Source organism: Montipora capricornis, chromosome 10 (genome assembly GCF_036669925.1).
Source record: "Montipora capricornis isolate CH-2021 chromosome 10, ASM3666992v2, whole genome shotgun sequence".
Lineage (NCBI taxonomy): Eukaryota > Metazoa > Cnidaria > Anthozoa > Scleractinia > Acroporidae > Montipora > Montipora capricornis.
Window position 1 is genome coordinate 34,441,639 of NC_090892.1, and position 23,890 is coordinate 34,465,528.

Here is a 23,890-nt window from a genome sequence, read left to right on the forward strand (position 1 = left end):
GAATTGTGTCGTTATTGCAGTAAATATATGTATTTGAAGTGCGAGTTATAGACTAAAGTGATCCTCACACTTAACTGGACAATTTAAGCAATTGCCTTTCATAGACATAGACACTTGAAAAATTCAGTTGGCTTCAACGGTGCAATGCTCGACGAACTGACCTACGAAGTCACCCAGTTGGGAACAAGTCAGTTTGTTGAGCTTGTACGTTCCAGTGAAAGGACTCGATGAAATAAATGTATGTATTTGAATTGCTACCGACTGGGTGCCTTCATACATGTAGTCCAGTTAAGTGCGAGGACATTGATCATTTCCCCTTTCGTTGTGTGTTGTTAATGCTGAGTGCTTTAGATTGTGGACTAATGTCTCTAGGAAAGAGCTCTATATCACCAAGCGTCAACTGCACACTGCGCTCGTCTCTACGTTGGTTGCGTGTGTAGTGTCATCTTTGTGGTGGTCACGCCTGTGGGCCAATTTTTCTCTTTTAGTGGCTTAATTCTGACATTTTCAACCTCAGAGACCTCATTAGGCTAATTAACCTTCGAACATATTACAAAATAAAGAAATTAAACCCAACAAGTTAATTTTTTTTTGGTACCAACTAAAACTTTTTTTATTTTTTTCAGGACAATCGGTGGCGGAAACGCGGAATCGGTATGGTCCCTCTAAAGTATTCCATATCCTATTTCGGAAATATGTTTACTGCAATGGTGTCGATATTCCACACTGATGGTACAGTTGCTATTACTCATGGAGGAATTGAGGTTGGACAAGGAATCAATACAAAGGTCAAAATATCCAGTAGCACATTTGTAATTTTGAAGCTGTTTAATTATTTATTAATTATTTATTAACTATCTACATTTGTTGTCAGTTAAACATCAAAGAAAAAAATTGGTCGCTCACAATTTGCACAGAAAATATATATTTGAACCGACCAGAAGAGAGGCGAAATAGGAATCTGAGGCCTTACATAGATAAACAAGAAAACTGGTGGCGTTTACGTGGGATGCGATTGCTTGATGTAAAACATAAAGGTCGTTTGCAGTTGTGACTAGTGATATCTGAGGCCGAGTGAGAGCCATAAGCCGGGTACTAGAAGCACTTAGAAGGCTGGGTGTCATTAGAATGAGAACATTTATTATGTATCTCTCTTTTTGAACCTGTGTAACTGGACTCGGACAAATAAGCCGGAAAATAAACTATGAAAAGTCTATGGTAAAACCTGGAGAGGATTGTAATTGGTTTATTTATTTCTTTTTGCGACATAGACAATATGATTTTAACTTGATTGCAAAAGGCCTTGCCAAAACGAGGACACTGATGAAGGGAAAAAGTTGAATACTAGGGAACCTTTGATTTTGTTGGAAAGTAGACCAATGTCCTAGCACTCTTTTACACAGTTAATAAGCCCGGATTAATAAGTCACTACTCGAAGCCTTGGTTGGACACTAACAATTATTTGAAAGAATCCTCCCTTGATCTGTAAATGTGCTGAGTACGTTGATTCAATGAAAATCATATTTGAACAGTGCTGCTTCATATTTAACGTTTTCAAGAAGTGTTTGGCAGAGGCTTGCTTGCTGAGAGAACTATATATTCGATTCAAGAAATATGGTGAACATGCACAGTGAGCCCATACAAACTGTGTGACCGTTAATCTCTATATATGTTTACCTGAAGTGATGTTTGTGGTCATCCTTGTGGTTGAAAACGACGAATTTTAATAATTTGTTCGACGTTCACCTGAACGAACCAATAGAAAGATAAGGGTGGAAGCTCGATTGCGGGCCGCTCCAGCGCCGAGACAATTTTCACAGAGAAATTCTCATTGTGCAGGTTTCAAACAGTGTATCAGCGAAGCTGAAAGGCCAAGGTTCTTTTCATACCATTATATTGTAAATCGGTCTAAAACTCCAGCAATCAAAGCTTAAACGAACTGTAGCTACGCTTTCGTGTGCAGGCTGATCGATTTGGTTGTTTCCGATTGAATGACATTGCCCACAACCCAACACACAAAACCAGAATAACTAAACAAATCATCTTTCTTTCAATGTTTGAAATCTCACCCTTGTTTTTGAGTTGACCAGAAGAAACACCTCGTGTTGCCTAACTCATCACTGTTTAACCTTACACTTATTTTTACCTTGGCTTCGGGTCATGCGCAGATAAGTGCCTCAACACATAGTCAGGAGCTCATGAATTTGAAGTGCTTAACTTCAGAGCTGGGGTTTTTTTGGGTTTAAAAAATTTCCTTCTTTGGATGTAATGTAGCTCGTGCATTTTCTCGCGCTTTGCAGCTTCGATCTTATTTTTGTCCATATTTTGGCATAAAATTGTTGTCCTAAAATGCCCAGCTTTGCTCCAAGGAAATGAGTTGCAAGTTATATGCTTCAAGGTCGTGTGCTTCTGACATAGCTAAACGCCGACAAAAGGTATCCTATTTTGCCAAAGCTAAGAATTTTGGCTATGGGAATTCAATTTGACTTGTGAACCACTTTTTGTTTCCCATCATAGTATACCTGGTCAGTCAAACGGGAAGAGGGGATATGAGGTTTATTCAGAATATGTGGGATGTTTGGAGATTTTCAGCTATTAGTGAACTTTTGGATAGGTTTTCAGAAGGGGTTTTTGGATCTAAAGGCTACAGTATACGAACCTCAGGCAACTTAAAGTTCTCTGACAATCAGAAGCACGTGGCTGATGACAATATGCGACCACAATGACAACATTTTAGACGTGGTTAGTCACTTGCATCCCACGTAACAAATGCAAGCAAATAAAAATAAAAACGCGCGTTTCGATTGTCTGGCAAAGTAACTTGAGTCTTTTGAAAAAATACTCACCCTAATGAAGTAATAAAATGACAAAGACATTTCGTTGGTTCTTTCACAATAACTTGTCACAAAAGATTTTGAATGATGAGGATGACAGTAAAGGGATAGTATCACGGTATTGCGCATGTTCTAATGTCATAATTTATGAGGCAATTTGAAGCGACGATATTATTCATTCTTCACAGATGACTGAGTGAGAAATTTTAGGCGTACGTGTAAATTTCCCGCACGACTTATAGCGTCGCTTCCGATTGTACAAAAGGTGACATTCGCTACGGGTAGAACATGCGCAGTACCATGATACTTTCCTTTTAACATGTGTACATCTTTGTGTATTTTTGTGTAGTTAAGTATTCTATTTAGATGTGTTGAATGGTGCGTTTCAAAGAGAGTCCATTTATTTGCCACTATTTTAAATGACTGCCTTTGCAGACAGGGGCATTTGTTATCCAATAATCGACCCTTGGGCTAATAACTTGTTTCTTTAAAAAAGAGTGACCGTCACATTTACATATAGGTCTATTTGTTGAGAAATTAGACTTAACTTCATACTAAAAATACGGTGATTGTTCAGTCATCTATACTGCAACTGTTCTCTTTTCTGATCATTTCAAACATTTAAATTAGAGACACACTGGCTTGGTACGGGAATTTATGTTACCAACAAAATGGCGCATTTTCATTTATGATGAAAGTTAATACATATGAAAGCCATATATATTGAATTGTGTAGAGATCGATGAATCAAGTTAAGATGCTGATCATTGCGGTTATTAGTGTTTCTTGAGCAGTAACAAAAGGAAAGCCTGAAAAGTAACGTTAATAACTGCGATGATCAGCATCTTACATGTAACTTGATTCATCTCTCTGCGGTTCAAATATATATGGCTTTCATGTATATTAACTTTCGTCATATCTGTATCCTGTATGGGCTCAATATGAACTCACACAATGACCACCTCCCAGATGGCTTGATACTGAGCTCAGGGTTCGTTCAAGCCTGAATTTTTAGGCGTTCCTTTCGTTACTGCTCGAGTAATGATAATAACTGAGATGATCTGACTTGAAATTTTGGTTTGTAGGCAGCCCAGGTTGCGGCGTACGAGCTTAAATGCCCCTTGGATTTTATTGCCATAAAGCCTACCGCAGCATTCACTAATCCAAATAGTAAGTTCATTTAAACACTATGTGAAGCTATAGAGGGTTCTTTCTATCTTTCAATCTGTTTGTATAGCGCAAAACTCTGCAGGAACTCAGTTTATTGCTCGAGGTTTATCCAACAGTCGAAGACCAAGCGTCAGAGTCAAAAGGACTTTTTACTCACTGCTCAGGGAAAACTTGGGACCTCATGCTTCTGTTATTATTATGATTGTTATTATTTCTTTCATTATCAGGAAAAACAAACTTTGCAGTGCCATCCAGCTCAATTCTATGTGTATGCATGTCGAATAAGAGAAGTGGATGCACACACTGCAGTATTCGTAAAGTTAATAGGGAATGTTAGCATCGGCTACGAGTGCAACTACGAGAACAAGTACAACTTGTACTCGTTCTCAAAGTCGCACTCTATATAAATAATTTAGGTAAGCGAATAATATGAGTTCCAGTCTGCTGGAAATACTATTATGACTAAAACCACACAAAATATGACAAAATATCGGCATTGAAAACCCCTCCAATAATCAGCTAAGACTTTGAGACTGACATTTTTACTGCGGACAAGCTCCTTAAGTTAACAACATGCATGTTTTTGATAGGTTGATTCATTCTTCTTTGAAAAAAAGGAAAGAAAAAGGAAACATACACGTCCAGTTAGAACTGCATTTCAACTACTCTGCTATTGTTTACGTTCGAATATGCAGAACAGTGAACTGAAAAATCAAAACTGCTTATCTTAGAAGTCACTAACCTTCACTGCTTCTCTGAGACGTTTAACAGTGATGTAACAACAATTCCTGAGTTTTTTTCCAATAACTCGAGTTTGGAATATCGAACAGGCTTAAAACTTTGATGCGCTGTTTATTTATTACCCTTCTCAATTTCTTGACTTAATTCATTGAATGGTCTGCCATTTTACTTTTACTTTGCATAGTACTTGTGTGATGTGAAAACCGAGAACAGCTCGTCACTCCTACATGACAGAATGTGCTAAAAGAAGGGTTGGCTCTTTCAAGCCACCGACTGTAACATGAAAAAGACGCTTTAATTTTTTCGTATTAATTACGTGTTACTGATATGTAAGTTTAAACATTAATCAAAAGGGATTTTTCAAAATGATTTTCTTACAGGTTCAGCCACAGGTGGTAGTGTTACAAGCGAACTTTGTTGTAAGGTACGTATAGCTAGTGGCACAAATATACATGTACCGTGGGCTTTATCTGCTTCATAATTGCATTGCGGTTTTAGTCTTCAACAAGGTTTGTCTTTTTGTGTCATTATAACTACAATTTCAGCTTTTAGCTCTGTTACAGAAACAAGCAATCGCACTTTAAAAACTTGTGAAACTCTTCATGTCAGTGCATTACGATTTGCTTATTTAATCATTTTGGCGAGTACTGATCCAACAGTAAGTTAAACCCAAACAGAGGAATTTTTTGCATGACAACAAGAGTTTGCAGTGGATTACAAGTATAAGGCAGCTTCGTAAGACTGACTGTTATACCGACTTTATACAGATAACTGACAGATAATTTCAATTATTAATTTCAATTATTAATTTCAATTATTAATTTCAATTATTAATTTCAATTATTAATTTCAATTATTAATTTCAATTACAGATAACTGACAGATAATTTCAATTATTATTCAATTATTATCATTCTTGTAGGAGCAGTCGTGGCTCAGATGGCTAGTGCGCGGCTTTCGGAGCGAGAGGTCCCAGGTTCAATCCTCGGTGACTTCAACGTCTGTTTCGACTTTCCTCTGATCCGTGTAGCTATAGCTTTAAATCCCCTGAAAACGGAGCACTGACAGAGGGAGGGGGGTAAAGGGCGCACCGTCGGCTTCCATTGATACCAGCCTCGTAGCTGAAGGAACTACCGACGTTAAATAAAGTGACTTTACCTTTACCTTTTTACATTATGACAATGTCCAAATATGGTCCTGCGATATACGTAATTTTGTGTGTCCTAGGGAAAAATGGTAGTTGGTCCAGCTTTTTTTTTCCCATAATGGTAATTGAACTGAGTGGAGTGCAATTTCTGTAATTTCAAACACGAGTTCGATTTGCATCACAAGTATGATTTCAGACCAAAATTGCATTACACAAAGTTCCATTACCACATTATTACATCCATTTAGAAATCACAATCGCCAACATATAGGATTTTAGTCAGTGCCAGTATTGTAATCCAGTTGGAAACAAAAGTTGCAAAATTGGCCATACAATGGTTTTCTTTGTCTTTCATTTTCCTGCAATATGATTGGTTACCTTAAACAAGCCTTGAAATTTGATTGGTTGTTTTGTTTTAGTGTTCCTTTCTCATTGTCTGCGGAAATGGTGCGATTTAGAGCCAAAATAGTGCGATTTGGGAATAAATCACACTGCTGAGAGCCAATCAGATTGCAAGGATCACGAGTGATTTCTAAATGGGTGTAATAACTGTGATAATTACAACTTAAAGTTGAGGAGGAAGGAAAGTCGACCAGGAAGAAGTTCTAGAAATGATAGAATTAAGAGCATAAAATAGAAAGTTAAAATATGAAGCATGAGACATGAATTTATAGACAGGGTGAAGAGAGAATATTTACCTTAGAGGAAAGATTGGAATGGGTGCATATAGGAGAGAAGATTCTATAATCACGAAGGCGCAGTACAAAAGGGGTCGCTTCAATCTGTGTTTTTGTTCGAATTCATCCAAGCACGACAGTAAATCCAAGATGGCGACCAAAAAACAGCAACACTGAGACAGGACCCCTAAAAGATATTTATGGCACATTGTTTCTTTGATTTTCTTCTTGTTTATGATTGTGTTGTTGTGATTTTTATCGAGCAGACTGTGATGGGATGCTGTGAAATATTGAACAAAGTTATTGATCCAGTAAGGCAAACTATGCCGACCGCCACGTGGCCTGAACTGATTGCTAAGTGTTACAGTGAAGGACTGGATTTATCAGCTAAGTTCATGTGCGTTCGTGTCTCGTTGTGTCTCAGTGATAACGTTTCAACTGCCGTTTTAACGAGAGAACATTTTGTTGTATTGTCATAAGAATCACTACCATCACCATCACTGCGGAAAGCGGATCTAAAAATATTGACGAAACGTCGATAATTTCAATTAAAAAATTTTATCCGTTTTGGTGGCCTTTTCGCTAGTTGGGAGGAGGGGGTGGGTGCTGCCATTTGCCATTTTGTACTTCCTTTGGTTGTCACTCTTTTGGGCAGTTTATTGCTTGATTATATTTAGATAGATGTGCAGTGACCAATGGCCTTTCTGCAGTCAACTGGTTTAATGTAGATCTTAGCAGTTTGTTATTTGTAACCTTTTCTGCTTTTATTGTTACAGTCACAGCTATACAAGGCGATTTTAGTTGGTCATGATCAGATTTGATGCTTTGTAGGCCATAGGGAGATCATTGTTCATTTTTTTACTTAATCCCAAGAGTTTTTTTTCCCTACAGTGGAATTTTTTTTCGTACTTGAAACGTAGGTCAAAAAGTGGAATTCCTGTAGTTTACAACACTTATGGTGTGACATGCACAGAGGTGGAAGTGGATGTACTAACCGGAGAAAGACAGATCATTCGCACAGACATACTTAATGATTGTGGACAAAGGTAAAAGTCAACATAAACTGTGATTAAAGTGTGATTCAACATTTCCAAGTTTACACGAACAAGCATGCTTCCACTGAGGCCGCCTATTTTGTATGATATTCGGCCGACGTGTTTAGCTCGCTCGGGGTTGAGTGATCGTTTTTATCCCAACAATTTTTCATGTTTAAGTGATGTGCCACACTTGCAACCAAGGTGTTTCGGAAGCACTGCTGGTCAGTAAATCACAAATCGCTATTCAATTAAGGCCTCAAGGCCTGAAATCGGAACACACTAGGAACAAGGGAATTTAGAAGGACAGCTAAGATGGCCTAGTAAAAACTAACTAAAAAATTGCTGGAAACTGAGTGGAGATCATTTTCTGAAGTGTGGATGTATCCTGCAAAAGAACTATTTTGCTTTTTTTCTGGTTTCTCCCCGCTTAACACCGCCATTTTTGTCCTTGAACAGTTTTAGTGCGTTAGTTATTATTTTCATAGCACTCGTAACGGTATCTTGATCAAAAGGTGTCTTGCTACTATCTCAACACCCACATTCCATGTAATTGGCTGTGGGAACTTACTTTGTTGGTTGTTTTCCCGTCTATATTTGTGCTGATTAGCGACGATAGCAGGCAAAAAATCTCTCAGCCTAATTTTTTTAAGAACATTTATTGCCGAAATGTTCTGCTACTAGTCAAGGGACTTTTCTAGCTGTAACCATTTTACCAATACATGTAATTACTTTGAAATTCGTTATCCTTGTGTTTAAAGAGAGGAGAGGAACAGGTAGATAAATATCTCTTCTCCTTGATTTATTACCATCACCTGCTTCAGCTGAGTGTCGCTGATGCTGTCGATGCTGATGGCAAGAGTCTGGTGTTCTGCTTCATTTTCAGTCTCACTAAGGCTGATTTTGTTGTCGTAGGCTTCACATACAGCATTCACATTGCTCGTGTGCTCTTGGATGGCCTTTTCACCTTCATTTTGAAGACTTTAATGCCTTTGGGTCTGAGTTTGCCTATTTTGAGACCTTGTCCGTGTAAATAGGCTCTAAATAATGAAGAGAAGGGGAGACAGTGCGCAGCCTTGTCTTACTCCGTATGTCACTCGGAACCAGTCAGTGAGGCCACTTGTCCCGCGTTCAAACACAGCTTTTAGATTCAGCGCATACTTCACCTATGAATGATGTAGGCCAACTTTGTGGGTCAATGTGATGTTAGCCTTCCCTAGCAACTGGTTCTTCTTCTCCTCTCATGGCTTTGCTTTTGCTTTCGTGGTCCATGTCTTGTGAGTTCACGGTTTCACGGGAAGGCAAGCCCAATGATCCATCTAAATTCTTATCAGGCAGAAGTTCAAACATTTCCCTGATGTCATATACCCGGGCTGGCCGCACGTCCCCATTAAGCCCTTATAAGGGAGTAGTCCCCCCCCCCCCTTCCCCCGGGATGGCTGTTCCCACGGGTACGGTTAACATACCAAAGCCAAGGCGATTCGTTGCAGCTGGAGCATCTCGCAAAAACCGACTCGAAATCCTAACTCGGGAGTTAGTTTGTCTCATAATAAAGCTGAACTACTGTAGTAAGACGCTCGTGTTTAATTTCGTAAACAATTTGCGTGACGCTACGGACACAGACCACAGACTCGCCGGCGCGTGCTTTATGAAAATAAAAACTATTCCTTCCAGAAAAATCAAATAAATATTATCGGTGCATCTTACAAACTTTGAATGAAGATCTTGTTTTTTAACGGAGAGCACTTTACCGTTTGAATCAGCGAATTAAGCGCGGTAGAACCGAATATATGTTTTTTTTTTTCGTATATGCAGATGACATTGCACAATGCCCTCTCGCCGACGCGGGCCTTAGAAAAGCAAACTTTTCCCTTGCCATTTCACATCGCTGTAACCAGAATTCAAGGTGTAAAAATAAGAAATATTTTACCCTGTATTTTTAAAATAATTTGTGTTAGCAATATTCATCATATTATAGGCTTGTTAGGTCCCTGGGTGTTTTTCGAAAATCGCTGAAGTACATCTAACATGAAAACTCAAAACACGTCTTCTTTCTGTGGTTAAACAGAAAAATCCAGCGTATCGAGGCGTATTAATTAATCCTTTACACCACAAAGGTAATAAGCCGTTGGAGCAAGAAAATTCGGTCTTATTCTCAGATCAAGTGGGCGGTTGAAAAAGGCAAACAAAAAATCAGATATGATCCTAAAATAGATTGGCGACGCGCTCATTCACAGGCGGTGAGCGGTGAAAGGAAAATGAAATGGGACGTCATCGTGGAATGTCATTACTTTTACTTGTAATTTATAAATGCAACCGACGAAGGGTTTAAATAACATTACACTTAAAAGGACAATTCAATAAAATTACCGAGGCTTGAAATTCCACCACACAAAAGCACGTGTTCACTCGCTCCAAGGACCAAAGACTACAAAGTACGAAAACGAGAGCGAAAACGAGGTCAGATGTCGTCATAAGTTCGCACCAGTTTCCCGGCCGACACATGCCCCTGCAAAAATCAAAAAATTCTGCATAGCCGTACACAGGCACACCAACTCGAAAGACACAGGACGCAAAAACGAAGTTAGGCTTGCGTTCTCCTCGAACGCAAATATATAGATTTAGCCAAGGCTAAAAGTGGAGCTCCCTACTTATTTATTCTTACTGCCTGTAGGGTTAGTGAAAATAAAAGGTTTCGAATTGTCCGCGTTTTGATGTTTCCGGTTGCTGCTTCAAATATTAAAAAATTTTCTTTGCTTTCTATGAGAGAAAAATTCATTGCCTAACTAGTGAATTTCACGGTAAATTTTACGCTAAAAACCGATATCGCATGAATCACGAAGCGATGAGTACAATATCGGTTTTGCGAATGAAATTTACTTTGGAATTCACCAGTTTGGCAATGAATTTTTCTTGCACCGCATGAGTTTTAAAAGAAAACAAGCACAACCTCCTCGAGCGAATGGAAAAGGAAAAAGGCCATTTCAGAGTCAACTGTCAATAGCCAGCGAATAGGAATCACTCTAAAATTAGAAACCATAAAGAAGGACAAGAAGAATGTTACTAATGTACTTTATTCCACTTTATCTCTGAAAACGAGATCGTTCACATTTTGATGTATTTCATTGAAACACGCCAGGTTGGCTTGGAACAAGAATCGGCAAAATGCAACCAAGAAAGGACGAACTTCAAACAAGATCCGCTACAACATTTAAATAACGTTTAGGTGTTTTAAGCAAACTTCTGAAAACACAAGTTAGTAAAATTTCCCCCTAATTTTACAGAACTCATTGCGATAACGTGCTTATAACATAAGGGCAAAATCTACTTGTCGCTGTCAAGGCACATCGAAAACTAGTTGAGCAAACGGATTAAAAAGCACTCAAGATGTTCGATGGCATTTTAGAGCAAAACAAACAAACAAATCAACTTTTTCTTTATTTCCAAAAGAGTACAATAAAAAATCGATTTTCATTCCCGAACAAAGGAAAACCGATTAAACCACTTTTTGAAAAAAACAAACGGTTTAAAGGAAAGAATTTGTGGAGTAACTTCTTGCACTAAGTATGAGCTATTACTGGTATTCTGTTTTGTCGTTGCCGTTCTCTTTCAAGACAATCGATGACGTCATGGCTAAAAAACCAAAATTTTTCGCATCGATGGGTTACCAAGTTTTCTTAATTATGGTGCTCTGCGCGCGCGGAGCTCCACAAAAAAAAATTTTCTTCATCTGTCTTTTGGCTTGTCTTTTACTATTAACTCCTGGCTTTTACGGTGCTTTTTGGTGCAAACGTAAAGTGACCTGGCATCAGATTAGACTTAAAAGAAGAGGAATTATGAAGCGGAAACAACGTCTTCAGTCCTTCCTTAGTGTGTGCAATAAACGTTTGCTTAGTGCAAATGCAAGACATGGAAAACGTCCGTTAGAGCAATTGCAGTTAGTTTTTTTTGCAGATTATGTATTTAAAGAAGAAACCAGTTAATTCTACTCAAGAGCGTGTTTTGTTATCTTTAAACTGAATTTATTACTAAAGCTTAAAAAACTAAACTAACATTACAAAATAATTAAAAGTGTGAGCCAAAGGGCCTCTGCTGGGGCCCGTTTCTCGAAAGTCCCGAAACTTTACGGGCCATTTTCGGGTGTCACAATCCCCTTTGTATCTCAAGGACCGAGAGGATTTAAGTCGTCAAAGTTCACAGTCATGTTTCTTTTTGTTGTCTTGAAAACATGTTAAAGGTCGGCTTTCCAAAACAAGCGGTTGGCAATTTCACTAATAGCTTCTCGGGCCCGAAACGTTTTCGGGACTTTCGCGAAACGGGCCCCTGGTACGATGTCTGTGTGACCCCTCAAATGGTCTTATTGAACCCCCACTTGAAAAAATTAACTGGAAGACTGCAGTTCAATACCACCCAATTCAGTGCCTTCTTTTTTTATGTGTAACACCTACCACAGGCAACCCAGTATACGCTTCGTGGAGCGTCTTGTTTTTTGTGAAAACCGCCGCTTATTAGCCATTTTCAACAAATTCGCCATTTTAGTCAAAATCGCCACCTTCAAAAGTAGCCCCCTTGCCTCTTCATCCGACTTGTAGCTACGGCATAAGCTAATTTTTGCCATTGTCGCCAATTTTACTAATGCTCCAAATTTGCCAAAATCACCAAAATTGCCGCTCTGAAAGGGGCTCCTTAGTCACCTCATAGGAACATTCGCCAAACCTTGGCAGTTCTTCGCCATATTTGTTATTTTCGTCAACATGTGCATTTCTGGAAACTTAGGGAATTTGGCGAATTGTCACCATTTTCGCCGTTTACGTCATTGGCCATATTTAGGCGAATTTGGGGAGTTGCCATTTTCGCCATTGCATGCATTTCTGGACATAAGTGCGTTAGCTAAGCCAGCCTTCCTTTGAGCAGCATCCCCATTTGCAGGATACACTTTAACGTCTGTCTCTGTGGAATTAATGGGAAGGTCAAAGTACTTTATCTGTCGGGTCTTGGATGGTAGAGTTTACAGCAGGTAGGCCATGTGGAGCAGATACGTCACCTCAATGGATAATTCTTGAATGCTGCCCACTTTCGAGATCTAGCTTAGAGAGGCCACCGCCAGGTACCAGATTCGTTTAAAGGGGCTTAGAATTCATCAAACCAGGAACACAATGCTCTCCTCAAGGGAACTTCCTCAAAACGTTTCCATCAACTTCAAAATTTTTGTAACTTAAGGTATCAGTATACCCCAAATGACAACCTCGCGTTGTCGCTGCTTTACGGTCTGCATACATTTCATAAAAAAACTTCAATAAAGTATATATTTTCTGAAAGCTTTGGAATTGCAGATCCCCATTATTCGTTGATTTAAGGCAAGAAGTAAAAACCTTTCCTAAAATAGCGATCATTTTCCAAAAGCATGTAGTTTCATAAATTCAGTTCGTTTCCGGTCAGAATTTAACGGGAGACAGCGAGCGATATCGCTACGTTTTCTTAACACCTTGATCTAAAAATGCCTGTATGGGAGTTTTGGTTAATTGTCTGGTTTGTTTTTTATACGCTGTTAAACTTTTAAGTTTTTATAACACGACTTAGCTCTGCTTAAATACTTATTACTTTCGAAGGAGGGAAAACATAATTCCCCGACACGGTTTTTTGCTATATTATCGGGCAACATTTTTGCCAAATTTCAGCGAAAAAGGATGACAACGAACTAGAAACGTGCTCCTCATTCGATGAAATGTTAGTTTTGAGAAATGAAACCATTTGTTGTTTGTTCATAGAATCGTTTTTTCTTTATAACTTCGTCTAGAAGAACCTTTTTTTCGCGGAACTTTTTGCAATTAAAAGAAGTCATAGAGATGTACCTGGAAATATCAAAAACTAAAATTTGGCAAAATCATCAATTTTGGGATATACTGATACCTTAAAGCAACTTCAAGAACAGCATTCTCGGGAGTGGAGTAAATCTTACAGAAAACTCCACAGCTGTTACACCTCCAATCTTGATAACAGTATTGTCATGTTTGCCGTGATCGCTGATATATCCCTTTGCTGTAGATCTACGTTCCTTGGCTCCTGCTCTGAGATCAACAGCAATACCTCTATTTTATCTTCCTGTCTACTGGCAACTTTGGGAGTCAAGATCGATAAGTAATCATAGCTAGATACTTTCCCAGTGTCGAGACAAGTTGTCAACAGGATACCGTTACTGTATGCACTACAGGACATGCTCTCAAAAATTCCAGGAACAACTTTCAGCTGCACAGGATAGTGTAATCGAATACTGTACACCGTTGACGTATTGCATACAAAGAATGTGGAGGGGCAAATGCAATGAGGCTTCTCTATACTGCCTTCATAATGTCTTCATTGAGTCTCCACTTCTCGGGTACCAGAGGTGACACAACAAGGTGTTGACAAAACTTGGAGTCATGGTCGACCTGTGTACACTGTGCACATTTCGTTTGTTCGGGCAGTGATTTGCATCTTTCACATATGTACTTACACGAAAACAATTCAACCACACTGCTGCGACTTATTTCTCTAGGAGTGTGGGATTGCATTTTATCTCGCTGCTTTACGGCTTCAAGTGGCAAAACTCTTCGCATTTTTGTGCCTAAAGGTTCATTCTCTCAGATAACCCTCAGAAGAGAGGTGTTGATTCGGTAGCCTTCAAGGATGAGAAAACAGTTGGTCATACTACAATACAGGCACTGAACCACATACACTACGTCTTGCATAGCACGCAAATGTTTTAGGCTATCGTCAATGTGTCAATTTGCAACGTTTTCTGTGTGCATTTCCACGGTTTTCTTGTAATTGGATCTATAGTCAGATGAGTTGAAAAGTACGACCAATTTCTTGGCCTCAATGTGGGATCAACACTAACATATCCTTTCTGACTTATTTTCACTTTCAAATTTCGTGTGCGCCGCTATCTTGAATAATTGTGTTACGTTGCCCTGTTGTTCTGACACAAAGAGCTTTTGTTTAATAACAATAGAGCAACCGTACCCAGTCGCAATTAATTCAATATGGCAGCACCCACGAATTTTGAAAACAAAAATAAGCGATTCTAAAACTTATTTGTTTCGGACGCAAACCCTTTCTTTGGAAAACTAGACTGATTTGACTGTTAAGGTTATTTTCTGCGATTGAAAGTTATTTTTTGTTGAAGTGAAGGTTCCCTTTAAAAATAACGCAAAGAAAACAATTCATCTCCTTAGCATGAACCCCGAATTGGATGTCGGTCAGGTTGAAGGAGCTCATATGATGGGACTTGGAATGTTCCTGTCAGAAAAATTAATCTATGATCCTCAAACAGGAAGAAACTTGACAAATGGAACTTGGGTAGGGATGCTTATTATTGCACTCATGGTAATTCATTTTGCATTTAGTAGATTTAAAACTGCTTGGATGCAAATGTTTAAAAAGTCTGTTTCGGTTTCATTGCCTTATACCTTCCGCCACAGTTTCTTTAAATAACGCTTTTTTTTTTTAATTGCAAAAAAAAAAGCTTACACAGGTAATCTGACTGGTGGAATCACCTGGTAATTCGTTCAACCTTTGTGTAACTGAGACTTCAATTAAATTTTCGATATTCTTTTTCCGACTTAAAGGTTTTAAGTCGTGATGATTCCAATTGATGCATATTGAATTTCAGTTGACTCATCTGTTGTCAATATATTTTTGTTTTCCTGTTGATCATCAGGTATAATTATTGTAATACTAGTTCTTTTGTGTTTGATAATACGTTTCGTGTCATCTGTGCTTTCTTTATTGGTAGGAATACAAACCCCCGTGTTCAAAGGACATTCCAATTGACTTCAGAGTATCGCTGTTAAAGAATGCTCCAAATCCACTGGGTGTACTAAGGGCCAAAGGTATGATCAAATCTTAATGTGTTAGTTAGAGGCAGCTTCCGATGCGAGCTTAAACAAATTTAAGAGGCTAAAGCGATGACATTTAGCCTCGAATGGGATTCTTCTGTATAACACTAATAACACTAAGCGCTGGGTGCTGAGCTCATAACAGTGTACCGCTAGTTGCAGTCTTCTGACAGCGTTGTTGCTTACATAGGGTATTTCTCCATATAACTCTTCATCACTGATATGTGATGACCAGTGAACCATTGACACCTTTTTTAACATGCGAGTATATGTACCATCAATTGATCTTTCTTGAACTTCGGTTAACGTCCAGCTCTCACAGCCATATATTTGGATTGATTCAACCTGAGCAATGAATAAGCTGATCTTGAGGTTTCTTGACATACCAGAGTTCCAGATCTTACCTCTCTTACTTTCCCTGCTTGCGCCTTGCGTATCTTGATAGCTATGAATCCTTCATAGATAAGAATGATATGTTTTTCAAGTCGCAGTATGGTTTTAGAAAAAATTATTGCACTCAGCATGCAATTCTAGAGATTCTGAACAAAGTTCGAACTAATATAGACAAAAAGCTAAAGTATACTCCTGTGGTATTTTCATTGACCTAAAAAAGGCCTTTGACACGGTGGACCATAATGTATTGTTATGCAAGTTGCACCGTTACCGAATTAGAGGGATAATCGACGCTTGGTTTTCTTCATATTATCCTGTAGAACGCAATCAACACAAATTGGCTCTAGTTTAGTTACTCATGGGTTTCACGCCGAAGCGATCATCAGACTAAAAGCTAAATATCGATGTTCTACTCTACTTAATGGTACTACCACGGAGGCTCTTGTTTTGATTGGCTGCGTAGAATTTGTTTTCATGCCTGCATTTGGTTACTAATTCAGAACGTTTATTCAACAATCCCGGGTCTTTTGAAGTAAGGATACAGAGCCTTTCAGCCAAACAAAGCTTGCATTTAGAAGGGTGGCCATGATATGAGCGTGCGTGTTTCACAATGCCTGATTTGATTTGGAAATCAGTGCTGTTGTTTTTAAGATCCCAAATGTACGGTGCCCTGGAAGGGACATCAAATCCAAAAACTCTACTTATCTAGCACTGTCACTTATTATCTAGCACTGTCACTTATTATCTGGCACTGTCACTTATTTATCTAGCACTGCTACTTATTATCTAGCACTGTCACTTAATTATCTAGCACTGCTACTTACTATCTAGCACTGCCACTTACTATCTAGCACTGCTACTTACTATCTAGTACATAAAAGCTAACCTTAGGCCTAATTAGGCCTAGATAATAAGTAGCAGTGCTAGATAGTAAGTAGCAGTGCTAGATAATTAAGTGACAGTGCTAGTTACAGAATATATTTTGCATCGCATGTCCCTTACTGGGCGCCGTACAAATGTGTTTGGAAAGCGCAGTGCTATTTGCTTGTTTGGCATTGTTAAAGGACGAATTATGGTTGTTATAGCGCGCCTTAAATTCCTGCTCAGTCATTCCGATGTATGTTTTTACATCACCGGATGATGGTTGAGTGAGCGTAGCCCGATAAACAATGCTGCGCGTAAGGCATGCGCCTTCTAGAGGACAATGCTCTTTCTTTTTGCAATTACAAGATTTAGGAGAGGTGTTACTGGCGCTATTCAGGATTTTGCGGTTTTGGAACGATTGTGCTACATTAGTTTGCACATTCTTGCTGAATGGTGGGTTGAACCATATTATCTTTCTAGATCTGTTTCTTTTCCTTCGCTGGGCTGGCTTGGGTGTTTTCGGTGTATTGGATGTTCTCGTTGTATCCGCTTGTCCTGAGGGCTTGGTTGTCAACTTTTGCTGCGTTGGTAAACTGCCAATGGAGCGCGGGATCTCTTTTATGATGGAGGGTGGGTGGTTGGACTTGGCATTGATGTAGAGAGGATCGTTGCCTGGCTTTCTGTAGGGGTGATGCTTTCCGGATTCCAGGTTGAGAGTAATATCCAAGTAGTCCACCTTTAGGTTGCTTTGAACTGTGATCTTGAGCCCGAGTTCCTCGAATGCTTTGGTGAACTGTTTTCTGATCTTATCTAGTACTCTGCCGTTTGTGCTTCTGAAGACAGGCCATCATCTCTATACAAGCCGATGTTGGCATTAGGATACTTGGTCGACAGTATGTGCAGCACGTACAGCCCCATCTTAACTACCCATTGCTACATCAAACATTGGCGAGTTCCCTCTTTTGACTCATGGCTCATCCCCATCAAACAGCAATGTTTTTCTAGAATGCTTCAAAAGACCCGGGATTGTTGAATAAACGTTCTGAATTAGTAACCAAATGCAAGCATTAAAACAAATTCTACGCAGCCAACCAGAACAAGAGCCTCCGCGGTAGTACCATTAAGTAGAGTAGAACATTGGTATTTAGCTTTTAGTCTGATGATTGCTTCGGCGTGAAACCCATGAGTAACTAAACGTATCCTGCTTGTGTATTTAGCTCTACCTTACGGCATTGAGCACTCTCGGCAAACGGGACGCATGATTTTGTTTTGTATATCATTCTTTTCTATGAAGAATTAAAGAGGTTCATAGCACAGAGAAAAATATCAAGATACGCACCATGCGCAACATTTTTCCAGATCTTAAGTATAGCAGTGCGCTGAGGGAAGCAGGGATTCCAACACTTTATGATAGAAGAGAGAAACTGTCATGTGGTTTTTTCAAAGACATATTGCATAATAAGGACCATAAGCTGGCAAGTTTCTTTCCACCAAAGAATACCAATTGCAGACATTTAAGATCAATAAGAACTTTTAACACTCCTGTGCGCGAAACAGATCGGTGTAAGAAATCTTTCATGATCAGCCATAATTCTTCAGATTTTTTATTTTACTTGTAAATTTATCTTCAATTCTTTACAGTTTTTTGTATTTAATAGAATTATAGTTATTATACTTATTATAATATATTATTGTGTATTATTTATTATCGCGTAATTCAGTCTTCGGACTGCGAGGTGATTTTATCTAAAAAAACGATTTACCTATCGTAATTCTTGTTTGTGTAACTCTTGTAAATTTCTTAGTGTCTTTTTGCTTACTTTGTTGTGAGAGCCAGTGATAATACCTCAGTGTAAGTGGCCCGCCTAGGATAGCAATGCTAACCTCGGGCCACCATTGTTTTGTTTGTATAATTATGATTTGTTTGTAAAAAAAATAAAAATTTAAATTTATTATTATTAAAATAATAATAATAATAGTAGTAGTAGTAGTAATAATATTAATAATTATGATAATAATTAACAATTATCTTTGAAATTGATGTGAATAGTGGTACAATATTTACCGAGCCGCAAAGCGGCGAGGTAAATTTTCTGCCACTTTTCACCGAGATTGACAAGAATAATTGTTTTAGTATATACTCACGAAGTGATCTCAAAAGCAATTGCAGAAAAAACCATCCAAAGTCGATTTAATTGGAAAACGAGCAAGCAGCACAAAGCTTGCGCGAAAGTGTTTACAGAAGCTTCAAACATGGCAAATCTAAATATTTCGTTAAAGTCCTCGTCACAGACAGCAAAATGGTCTTTCTCGACAGATCTGGCCAAGTCGTTGGAAGGAGGCCAGCATCAATCCACTCCCAAAAGTCGTGACACCAGTCGAATGTGCAGACTTTAGAGGAATCAATGTTACTCCAGTTATTGCCAGAACGTTTGAAAGAACAGTGTATAATATTTTTAACAAGAGGTGCCTGGAGGAATACCTAAACAATTCTCAATTTGCGTACCGTTCAGGTGGAAGTTGTGTAAACGCTCTATTGAAAATGCAGCATACATTTCTTGCGGCATTGGATAAACGGGACACCTTAGCGGTGAGAATGTTCACGATGGATTTCTCTAATACCCTTGGATAACGTTAAACACAATCTCCTAGTTGAAAAGCTGAAACATAGTCCACTTGATGTATTCATTGATGTATTCATTGTTAACTGGTATGCCAACTTTCTAGATGGCAGAAGACAAAGGGTGATTTTTAATAACTTGACATGCCAGTGGAAAATTGTTAACAAGGGAACAATACAGGGAAATGTCAGTGGCCCATATCTTTTCAACATATCTTTGAATGACCTAGAGATAGATGGGTACAAAGATATATCCTTGTTTAAGTGTGCAGATGATTCAACTGTCTTAGTCACGATTACTAGGGATTCCCCGGATATATCTGACATTGCCTTGTCCAAGTTTATGAATTGGACTGTTGCAAATGACATGCATTGTAACACTAGTAAATGTAAGGAGATAATCATGCGTAAGAGAGTCAGTCTACCCAATGTCTCACAATATCAAACAATATAATAACATTTCTTTACTAGGCGTCACAATTCAAGGTAATTGTAAATTTGGCTTGCATGTCGAGGCCAAGCTCCTAGAAGCCAACAAGTGTTTATTTGTTATCAGAAGCCTACGTAAAGAAGGATATACACAAGATGAAATAGACCACCTCTTTAATTCAGTTGTGATCCCTAAGTTATTATACGGTCTTTCGGTTTATGCTGCAAGTGTTTCCGATCTTACTGTTATACAAAGGTTTCTACAGAGATGCTACAAGAGGCATTATACGTCGGCCAATTACAACATATATGAACTTTTGGAGAAAAGCGACAGACGCCTTTTTTGTAGCCTCAAACGCGATTATCATCCATTAAAAGGCTTGCTCCCAAGGTACAAAGACCATACTGTAAACCTTCGAAGGAACTCCATCGTCAGGCCCTGCATTAACACTGAACGTTTTAAAGATAGCTCTTTTGATAGATTAATTTTTAAATATAATCTAGCTGTGTAAATACCCCATATGAATTTTTAATCAATTTAATCTTTTTTATTCATCTTAATCATTGTAATTTTTTACTGTAACATCAGATATGTAATTTTGTTGTAAAATGACCCGTCGTCTTTCCTTGCAACCATGTGGAACTTCTTAAACATTTTTTTAATTCCTCGATTTCACTAAGAAATTCGTTTTGGTGGGCGACCAGCCCTACAAGAGAGATTTACTCCGAGTGAAACAAATTGTTGATGAGAAGCTTGTTTAATTTTCAGCAATAATTATCTGGAAAAACGAAGTCAAACTCTGGTTGGTAAAAGTATGAACTCTTCTCTTACCTTTGAAAACTTTCAGGTCAAATGTTGTGGCCTTCTTTGTCTTCTGTAGCACATCATCATCTTGTATTCTCAATATTTCCGATTCATAAACGCTCGCGAGTTTACGCCGGCCATTTTGTTTTGTTTGGATCAAGCATTATTCACTCCGCAGGGAGTGAATAATGCTCAATTACTCTGAGATAGCGAACCAATCAGATTGTTTGAAATACCAAGATCACTGAGTGAGTATATACTAATAATAATTAACGAAACTTTATTGAAAATCAGTCAGTTAATACAGAAATTATTAAAAGCATAAGAGTATTCTGTTTCAATTATAAAAACAGCTCAACTTCATTGATCATTTACATTAAAAACAAAAATAAAAGAAATATGTATATATTTTATACATTTAGTATTTCGTAGACAATCAATTTGATAGGGCGCTTACACTTAGTATTGAAAGATCAGAACTCGTGAAGAAAAATGTCAAGCCTGACAAAAAAAGTATTCCCGTTAGTCCTTGACTACAATCCTATCCTCCCTGATATTCAGAAGGTTATCCAAAAGCATGTTAATCCTTTAAGATCGTCACCCGAGTTGTTAGAAATTTTTCAATCTAAATCGATTTTTCCAGCATATCGTCGTACCAAAAACCTCAAAGACATTTTGGCACCATCTAAATTTTGCAGGGATTAGTGGAGTAAATCAGGCAGAGAGGGAAACGGGAGGGTGTTTTAAATGATCTTCTAGATGTGATCTTTGTAAGAATTTTTTAATGCAAGATTCTAAATTTAAAAGCTTTTCCACAGGCCAAACCTATAAGATTAACCAAAACTTGTCTTGCTCTTCTAAAAATGTTGTTTACTTGGTCTTGTGTAATAAATGCAATTTACAGTGCGTAGGTTCTACTTCCACAGCATTCAAAGTACGCTTTCGCAATCACAACTCGTCTAAGCTCACAAACAAAAAAACGTGCGAGCTTGCAGTCCATTTTAATTGTACCAAACACGAGATTTCTGAAATTTTATTTTATTTATTAATTTTTTTAATTTATTTCAAAACAAACTCTACACTACAAACACTACACTGCACTATGTACAATACACTACTTACCATGCTTTACTTGCAATGCTCTTCGTTAGCTGCTAACAACACGACTTCGTGTCACAAGCTACTTACAAATCATCTCACTTAGCTTAACATAACGCATTAATTAATATTTATTTACAGCTGCATTACTCTATAGGTTCCTGTTGAATAAAAGATGTCCTTGATGAGATTTAAAAATGATAATAACAATAATAATAAATGAATAAATAGGTAATAAGTTTTAGAAATGAAAATAGTAGAAATACGAGAAAGGGTGATAAACGTGCAACCGAATCAAACTGTGCAAGAAATGAAATTGCTTGAAATAAGAGGTTGCCATTTTTCGTTGAAATCAGTAGTAGTGTTATTTTTGGAGGCAAAAATTGTTCCGTGAGGGCTTTTTCGTGCAGTAGTAATTTATAGAGCTCGAAATCTAATGATTCCTCGTTTAAGAAGCACTTATAGATGAAATATTGTGCCACGAGGAGGGCGAGATTTGTTATAGTTTTGAACTTGCAAGGATGAAAATAACCGTACAGAATTGACACCCTACAGAAGTTAAGATTCTCAATAACAATAAAACTGAAATTAGTTTTATTGTTATTGAGAAAATTACCAGCCAGGGGGACGCAGCTCATATGGATAGATTGTTACTGACCAGAGAAGCCTACTGGACCGCACAACTATGCACACTTAATCCTCACGGTCTTAACAAAAGACACGAATTCAAAAAATAAGATATTAGTTCGCGTGATGAACGACCCCAACAATAAACGAACCTTTGAAGAATTTAGGATTAAAGAGCTCCCGGTTGAATCAATTAAATACTATTCCATTTCCTTCAAATAGCTTGTGGGATCGTTTAATACGTATTCCATGAGCACAAGAACCTGTGCTCTTGTTAACAACGTGCCATCTGGCTTTCCTATCCTGGAGAGATTGATATCCTTAAATGGCGCGCCATGGACCTCTTAGTTTTGTTCTCCACAAAGTGCAGCTCTGTGATACGCCAGCGAAGATCCAAGTTATATGGAGCAGGCATTGAGAAGGACTGCTTCCGTACAGGAAATGCAAGTGGCTCCTTCCTTTGAATTGGTCTCGTCAATTTTTGAATATTAGGGCGCGTTCGATTGACCTTATTCCGGAATAAGAATACGGGGAGTGATGATTAAAACGGTATGTTTAGCGGGATTCGAAGCAGCGAAGATAATAAAGACATGTTTAAAATAGCATTTTAGCAGATATTTGACAATTTTAATGTGAATCTCCGTAAAAACGAAGGACGGTCAAACGAACCCACCCTAATTTTTGTTAGAAGAAAAACGTATTGTTCCTTCAGCGTGAAATACACATGCGTCGGGTCTCACCTTTCTGATGAGAAAACAAAAGCCTCGACATATGAATTTATATACAGTTAAAAGAGTCAGAGGACGGACAACTTTTGGAAGCTAAAAAGTAAAATATATTTAAAAACGTTTCGGTCTTAGACCTTCATCAGTTTACAGCATGTGGATAATAATTAGGTTTAAGAGCTTATATATGGTTTACAAGGAATTTTCGGTATGTTACAAAACTTAACAACAATACAAGTAAAAAAACGTTACAAACAAAACAAAAGAAGTAATTCTATTCCGAAAGGTACAATGTAATAACAGCGAGAACTAAAACAATCATTAAAGTAAAGAATTCATGTGCTACATTGAGTTGTAAAGTTATGTGGTTCGTTAAGCTTGCAGACTATTTCGACTCAAGTGGTCGGTTGGTTGTAGGTGATTCTGTTCCTGAGTGGAATTCTTGCCTTTTGTTAAGGCCAGAAGGTGCTAATGATTAGCACTACTTTTTATTATAATAGGGGATGGTTCCTTAGGTATTTGTCAGGGCAGCCGATACCTATCCCCGATACCTATCTCCCCACCCCCCCCTCCCCCATGAGAGGCAACTGTCTCAGAATTAACGTGATTGAACTGTGGTTGTTTTTCTTTCAGCCGTGGGCGAACCTCCCCTTTGTATGGCCTGCGGCAGTCTGTTTGCTGTGAAACACGCTGTAGAAGCGGCGCGAGACGAGATTGGGAAAGGAGATGATTATTTTGCCATGAGTAAGTTTTCATTTCTGGTATCATGCCTGGTATAATATGATTTTCAATTTTTCATTATCATGTCTTGGGTATTTGAAATAAGTTTCTTTGAAATGAAATGTTGAT

At 38.2% G+C, this 23,890-nt stretch overlaps 1 protein-coding gene across 1 annotated transcript in view; it reads left to right on the top strand.

Annotated features, from left to right (window-relative positions):
• LOC138019103 (xanthine dehydrogenase/oxidase-like) overlaps positions 1–23,890 on the top strand; it is a 125,308-nt gene that overhangs the window by 98,109 nt on the left and 3,309 nt on the right. The window contains exons 33-40 of the mRNA XM_068865775.1: positions 627–788; positions 3,920–4,004; positions 5,126–5,169; positions 6,836–6,966; positions 7,490–7,615; positions 14,818–14,941; positions 15,378–15,474; positions 23,675–23,785. Coding sequence (XP_068721876.1) covers positions 627–788; positions 3,920–4,004; positions 5,126–5,169; positions 6,836–6,966; positions 7,490–7,615; positions 14,818–14,941; positions 15,378–15,474; positions 23,675–23,785 — 880 coding nt within the window. The remainder of the gene's footprint in view (positions 1–626; positions 789–3,919; positions 4,005–5,125; positions 5,170–6,835; positions 6,967–7,489; positions 7,616–14,817; positions 14,942–15,377; positions 15,475–23,674; positions 23,786–23,890) is intronic.